Source organism: Lottia gigantea, assembly GCF_000327385.1.
Source record: "Lottia gigantea unplaced genomic scaffold LOTGIsca_26, whole genome shotgun sequence".
Taxonomy (NCBI): Eukaryota; Metazoa; Mollusca; class Gastropoda; family Lottiidae; genus Lottia; species Lottia gigantea.
In genome coordinates this window covers 435,098-442,827 of record NW_008708797.1, presented here as the reverse complement: position 1 = coordinate 442,827, position 7,730 = coordinate 435,098, and the positions used below count along the sequence as shown (strand labels likewise).

General features: G+C 32.7%; 2 protein-coding genes across 2 annotated transcripts in view; both read left to right on the top strand.

Moving 5' to 3' along the window:
* The first annotated feature begins 2,640 nt into the window (after positions 1–2,640).
* LOTGIDRAFT_232129 (hypothetical protein) lies at positions 2,641–4,016 on the top strand. The gene has a single exon (XM_009055941.1). It carries the CDS (start codon positions 2,781–2,783, stop codon positions 3,756–3,758), a length of 978 nt encoding a protein of 325 aa, XP_009054189.1. The 5' UTR covers positions 2,641–2,780; the 3' UTR covers positions 3,759–4,016.
* A 1,284-nt stretch (positions 4,017–5,300) lies between these two features.
* The window catches only part of LOTGIDRAFT_188800 (hypothetical protein), a 7,225-nt gene continuing 4,795 nt past the window's right edge, over positions 5,301–7,730 (top strand). Inside the window, exons 1-5 of the mRNA XM_009055940.1 lie at positions 5,301–5,350; positions 5,849–6,063; positions 6,351–6,468; positions 6,963–7,134; positions 7,277–7,370. Of these exons, the coding sequence (XP_009054188.1) occupies positions 5,927–6,063; positions 6,351–6,468; positions 6,963–7,134; positions 7,277–7,370 (521 nt within the window). The 5' untranslated portion in view covers positions 5,301–5,350; positions 5,849–5,926. The remainder of the gene's footprint in view (positions 5,351–5,848; positions 6,064–6,350; positions 6,469–6,962; positions 7,135–7,276; positions 7,371–7,730) is intronic.

Genomic DNA, 7,730 nt, shown 5'->3' with positions numbered 1-7,730 from the left:
CACATTTTGTGATATCTAGCTTACAAAGCTGTAAAAGCCTATATTAGCCTACCGTTGTAAAAAGAGTTTGAGATGACACTATTCTGTTTAAAAAAGCTATACATTACTAAATGATTACTTTACATCTGTTCTTTGCAATCTATAATTCTGCACCCTCTTTGACTTCAACTGACAAGAGTTTAGTCTAGAAATATTGTGCAAGGACAGTAGCTTTCACTTCTTTTATATTTCGCTAAAAGGTAATGTCCATTAAGATATAGAGATCAACATCATTGAAATAAATCACACACCTCAAATCATCTTCACTCATGAATAAAACTAGTCATAGAAGAAAACCAAGTTGTGAACACAAATCAATTTACATGGCCATTTCACAAATATTTTCACTTATTGTTATTTTTAATTAAATTTACCAAAATATTCAAAAACAACTTTTTTTCATAAATATTTTGACTTTAGTGGAAAATAAAAGAAATTTAGTGATCAAAGAAATGAAAATATTGTGTCAGTCAAATTCTTGGTCAAAGATAATATTATTTATTAAAAATATCTTGTTTCTCTTTAATGCTAGCCAGTTATATCCTGTCTTGGTGATTTTCACCATATTTGATTGCTACCTTCCAGGCAAATTTTGATTATTTTTCATATCAAGTTTCATTCATTTTGATTTAGGTGGAAATAATTATTAATATTTGATTCATATAAACAGGACAAAATGTCAGAAGTGATATGGTTTGAATGGAAATGAATGAAAAAAAATTTCAGAGATTAATTGCTGACTTGTCATAAATATTTTAGTCATGACTTTACTTATTCTGACAGGTGCTACCATGACTTACATTATGATGAAGAGTTATACCATCACCTTACATTATGATGAAGAGTTATTCCATGACCTTACAATATGATGAAGAGTTATACCATGACCTTACAATATGATGAAGAGTTATACCATGACCTTACAATATGATGAAGAGTTATTCCATGACCTTACATTATGATGAAGAGTTATTCCATGACCTTACATTCTGATGAAGAGTTATACCATCGCCTTACATTATGATGAAGAGTTATTCCATGACCTTACATTATGATGAAGAGTTATACCATGAACTTACAATATGATGAAGAGTTATTCCATGACCTTACATTATGATGAAGAGTTATACCATCGCCTTACATTATGATGAAGAGTTATTCCATGACCTTACATTATGATGAAGAGTTATTCCATGACCTTACATTATGATGAAGAGTTATTCCACGACCTTACATTATGATGAAGAGTTATACCATGACCTTACATTATGATGAAGAGTTATACCATGACCTTACATTCTGCTGACAAGTTAAACCATGATTTGATGTAATTCTGACATGTGCTACCATGACTTTGTGACTTGACTTTATGACAAGTGCCACCTTGTATTTCTGAAGTACTACCATGATTTATTTAATTCTGACAAGTACTACCACTATTGTATGTAATTCTGACAAGTTCTACCATGATTTATGTAATTCTGACAAGTACTACCATGATAATAGATTATGTAATTCTGACAAGTACTACCATGATTGTATGTAATTCTGAAAAGTTCTACAATGACTGTATAATAGCTTGAAGTGTTACCATGACTGTATGTAAATTCTGACAAGAAATTCCATGACTGTATGAGATTCTAACAAGGTCAAACCAGACTTCACGCAACTCTGAGAAATACTGATAATAGTGCTTCGGTGACTTTATGTAAATCAGACAAGATTTGTGAACTGAAGCTTTTCACCTCTTCTCTTACAATATAAAATATATACTTATTATACAGACTTTGCATGTTTATTTATTACCTCAAAAAGTGTCGATTTCTTTGAGAAAAAAAACTTTATGCACTTCTTTTCCGGGACATGCTTTCAATGCCATATCAGAATCGGCAAGTTTCCCCATCATCAAAATTTCAGGGGGGAAGGGAAATAAGCTTGATCTAACCTTTATTTTGTAGACTACATTTAAATAGCTATGTTCGTCATCACGCCTTTCGAAAGATTTTTTTAAAAAAATTAGACGTTTAATATAATCTAAAACTAAATAGCCTGATCACCTTACTACTCTCTTTCCAACCCTCCCTACAAAATGTCATGAGTCTGGTTGCAGTTTTTGAGTACCGGTATGTAACACTTCACCACAGAAAAATTTATTTTGGATAGATTCTTATATTTCATGACTGCTCCGTCAGGAATTATTTCCGAACGAAATAAAGACGAAATAAGGAAAAACTCAGATTACATATAGATGCGGGAAATTCCCCTAAAAATTATTACTTTGTCCATAATGTATCTATATAAATTACCATAAAGAGTGTGTTTTTGAGAATGTCTTGTGTGCTTAACGATTTAAATCCCGCTGCGGCGAAAGAAGTTTATTAAGATTAATGAAAGGGTTCACAAGATTTATCATATAAATCCATGGTTTAATTGGTCTTTCAGAATGGATTAGCTATAATCTTGCCTAATTGTTACATATATCATTATTATACCTTTGTTAATCAAATCCACTATTTGAACACAAGAAGGCCAGATCATTCTTTTTTCGTGAGCTAGCAGTAGGAACTGATTTTATCATGGGACTAAATGTAATAACGCTCACTATGATAGGTCTGGAGCGGTGTCGCTTTTATTAAGTGCTAAAGGATTGGTATTCTTTGTGGAAACGATACTAAATGAAGATTTCTATGTAGTGCTTTAAACTTCTCAGTGCAACCCACAAGTAATCACCGTTGTTAAAAATGGATTTGTCACGGGATCGCTCTCTACGGCGGTTTGAAACTGCACTAGAAAATGATTTAAACGTCATTAATGCCAAAGTAAAAATATTCACTAAAAATCACAGATTTTCGAATCGTAGTTTAAGGAAGGATCTATTCAACATGATGCTTAGTAAAAGAAAATGTGCATTGAATGATCTAGATGCCTGGGAAAACAAACGGCAGGCGAGAATATTGGAGCGAAATGCAGCCATAGTGAAGAGAGAGAAAATTATCTCCATTCTGGAAGCTATGACACCAGTCAAAAATCTAGAGAAACAATCAGAAACAGCAGACTTACCCGAAACTGTTACATTACCGCCACTGACCACACGCAGCGAAGATACCAATAATTCGTTGACACCAAGAGAAAGTATTGTGCTTCCTGCCATTACTGTTACGGAACTTACCAAGTTTGTGGAACTTAATCGTTGGGCAAAGGTGGGCTGTAAAAAAATCATTGAGTCTAAGACTGAAGAGACCCCTATCCCAAACCAAGTTGATATTTCTCTTTCAACATCGATGGTTGGGGCCAAATCATCTCTAAAGAAGTTCAGCAAGTGGAAAGTATTATCTAAGATAATCCAGAATGATGAATCCGAAGATACACAGATTTATGATGGCGTCGTTCTGAAACAAAAAAATGAAAATTCCGTTGAGGAAAAAGCACCAGTAACAGGTCGACGAGGTTCCATGGCGACATCAAACAGTTCAGATGATAAGAACGAACAGCAAGTTGTGAATAAATGGAGAAGACTATCTATTTTATCCAATGGAAGAAGAAACAGCATCAGAAGGCGATCTTCAGTAGGTCTCTCTGCCTCTCAAGCCGTGAAAGTGTTTTTAGAAGCAATGAATAAAAACAAAGCTATTGAAGAAGAAAAGAGCTATGACTTATCATATCTCCGTAACTGTCGATATTTGAGACACTCTTTTGAAGATGAAGAGTTATATGAGTAGATCAAGTTGCCAATGTTCTATTACACTGTGAAAGCATTAGACCTTCTTGTGATTGTAACACATTCAATTCCTCCATCCTTTTTCATCGGTGTCGAGGAAATTGTTTAGGTAGAGCTTATATTTTTTTGACAATCCAAAAGTGATAAAATACATCGAAGTGAACTTTTACTCTATAAATATCCAGATCACATTAACCAATCACCACGTATATTGTTTACTGCTTTACTATACCCTTTAAATAAAATAAATTGTTCAGTTTATTTACTTGTCATAAATGATACTTTTCGATCTTTTGTAAAATTAGAAAGTTGATTTTTTCAATGGTTGATCATCGCCCATGCACAACAAAATGATTATGCACGTAAAAACTACATTGACAGCTTGGAATCAGAAAGAAGCAGTTAATACGTACAGTATCTCTGCCTATATGCAGAATATCTCAATTTCTTTTATAAAACTTAAAATAATCCATTTTCTTACATTCCACCATTAACTTGACTCAAATTCCACTCTTTACCTTGCCCAACCCTCCATCTTTTCGCTATCTGATCTGCCATCTCTACCTTGTCTCATATTCCATCATTACCTTGTCTCATCTTCTATCTTTACCTTGTCTCATCTTCCATCTTTACCATGTCTCATCTTCCATCTTCACCTTCTCCAATCAGCAATCTTTATCTTGTCTCATCTTCCATCTTTACCTTGTCTCATCTTCCATCTTTACCTTGTCTCATCTTCCATCTGTTCCTAACTGATCTTTCATCTTCCATGTTTACGTTGTCATTTCTTCCATCTAAATCATGCCTGATCTTCCTTCTGTACCTTGTCTCGTCTTCCATCCCTGCCTTGTCTGATATTCTACCTTTTCCTTGTCTCATCTTCCACCTTTTCCTTGTCCCATCTTTAATCTTTACTTGGTCTGATCTTGCTTCTTTAGGCCTTCCTTGTCTCATCTTCCAACTTAAAGGGACAGATGCGCCATTGTTTTGAACCAATCATACCTTAATCTCAGAAACGAGATTTTTTTTAGCTTGGTCATTTTAAGATACTCTGTGATATATATATCAAAAATACTTATATAGAAAAGGTGAGTAAAATTCCTAGTTTAATATTTTAATATATTTTGGAAGGAATTATACGATTTGCGTACACTTCTTGTACTTCTGAAGACTATTTACATATTTTCAAGACTCAAATCAACCACCCAAAATGGAGCATATGTGCCTTTAAATCTTTCATCTCATCCTTTATCTTTTTCATATATAGAAATTGGAATTATTTCTAGAATCGCTGGTGCAGTTTGTTCCTCATCAAAAATTAATAGGGTGAAATGATTATGGTTACCAAAGTCATAGTAAAGCTATGTAAAAACTTCCTACATACATCACTGCAATTCAATCCTTGTATACAAAGTAAAAGTCGAGTTGTCTTGATCTGTTTTTATTTTTCCGGAATAAGGAGTTAGTTGTTGTCTGATTATAAATTTAAGAATGAAGGGAGATAACAAAAAATTGCGCGAAAAACCTCGTTCTCGGTGTAAATATTGCACGTGTAATCAACATGGCTGAGACAGGAGAGAAATTGAGTAAAAAGTTTGTAGTTTTGCGTACGATTTTAATTTAGTTTTTTGCGAATTGTCAAAGAAACTGAAAATTATTAACCAGGGAATTTACATTTTACCTTACATTTCTAAAATAAGAGTTTGGATATGATGAAATCGATTGTTTTTGTTTTACTTTCACTTTATTATTTTTGAAGACATGAACCGAAAAATATTTCCTTTTATTTCATCATACATTTCCCAAAACTTTTGTTATTGGAACGATGAAGCATCGCCGCTTTATAGGCCTAGCTTATTTTAGGTAGAAATCCTTGTACGTGTGTACGTCTGTGTCTATCAATTCTATAATTAGGCCTATCGGTATAATACATGCATTGTAAAATGTAGGTATGAAAAGACTGGAGTGATAGATCAAAACGCATTTTGTTTCTGATAAGTAAATTAAATATTCAGTTTGACCAGTTTTTACTACCGGTACCAATATTTAAAGTACTTTTCTATTTTCTTTATTTTGGAATGGATATTTCAGCTTAAATTAAAAGGAATCTAGGTTTATTTATGCAAAGAGTAAGAGAAAACTTTGGAGTTTGGTACATAGAAAATTAAAATGTTTGCTGCAAAACTCTTTAAAAATATTAGTTTCTCTAAAATTCTTCTGTCTAAGTCATGCAACAAAAAGCTCATTCCTGCATTCAATTATTTGACTGAAGAATTTCATACATCTGTGTCATATTGTAAAACGCGGTAAATATTTTCAGTGTTTTTGCCAACATTCATATCCAAAGAAAGGTAAAAATGTGCAAAGGAATATCATGTTCACAATTGCAATCTAAGAGCAGCAACATATTGTCTTTGAAAGTGTTGATCATGTCATAACTTGGTAGCATATTGTATCAGGTTCCGATTATTAAGTTTTTTTTTTTTGGAAAATTTGATTTAACAAATATGATAGAGAATGCGCAATCTAAATAATTTGATATTTACAAATGTTCCTCCTTCAAAGGTTTCTAATTATGTGTTGATTGTTGTAGTGAATTGAAGAGGAGATTAAAGGCTGATAAGAAAGCAAAGGAAAAAGCTGAAAAAGCTGTTGTAGTACAAGATAATGATAAGAAAGAAAAACTTAAAGAAGATGAATTGGATGCTGGGGTAAGTCATCTGTATAGGTTTGCGGACTCCAAGGTTACCAAGGTTATAAACCCAATCACATAAAGGTATCAGGTATTTTCAAAATGCCAAAGTTAAATAATAAACATATCAAGACTCTTGGCACTAGATTTAATACCCGAAGGTCACCTACATGTATATTTATGGTAAAGCTCGAGATTCTTGTTTTCGTTGCGTGTCTTAAGACAACAAAAGGACAACATCTGGTTTGTATAATTTAGTTTATGGAAGACTGCTTCTTTAAGAACCTATCTGCTATTGTTATTGTATTCTATTTCATCATGCCATTATGATCATGAATTTATAAAATTCATGCTGTGTTATTTTCAATTTTGATTTCGATTAATTGCATCATTACTATTTTATCTTAAATTAAAGAGGTCATTTGTACCAAATCTTAAAGTTTATGATATGCGGGAAATGAAGATTTATTTTAGATCAAAATGTCTTCTAATACAGACTTTGATTCTCCACAGGCTTATTTTGAATATCGGTCAAATCTTGTGGCCCAGCTGAAAGATAGCCCAGTTCATCCTTACCCCCACAAGTTTGATGTAACCATGTCTTTAACAGAATTTATAGATAAATATGAGAATTCTATAGAACCAGGAACTGTGTTAGAAGATGCACCAGACATAAGAGTTGCAGGTAGGCCTATATTACTAAAATACTGATAAAACTATTATTATGAATCAAGCATTTAGATGGATCCATTTGATTGTGGGAAAGGTTTGCCAACTTATCTGATGTTAGAAGTCATATAATCTAATTATTTTATTTTCTATTTCAGGTAGAATCCATTCTAAGCGAGAATCAGGAGCTAAGTTATTGTTTTATGATTTAAGATCAGAAATGACTAAAATTCAAGTGATGGCCAATCTCAAGTAAGTTATGTATTTGTGTTATTGGAATTCAAGTCTGTTGATGTAGGTGTTATGTGGTTTTCTACATTTTCTGCATTAAGTACAGTATTATCAATATCATTACTAGATCTCCTTTATTCATGTTCAGTCAAAGAATAATAAATGTTTTATTTTTAAATCAAAAAGCTACAACGTTGGACCTCTAGCAAATGACCTACTATTAAAATTAGGCACTCAGGAAAGTCACAATTCTGTGGACTATTTAGAAAACCAAGTAACTACTCCAAGTTTTAGACTTTAACATTTGGAAATACAACATAGTAGCAAGTTTGTCTTTTACATGTATATTACAGATATTACCTGCCACAAGATGATTTTACC

Excerpts from the sequence above, each read along its gene's own strand:
- LOTGIDRAFT_232129 (XM_009055941.1), top strand. The coding sequence starts at position 2,781 with ATGGATTTGTCACGGGATCGCTCTCTACGGCGGTTTGAAACTGCACTA.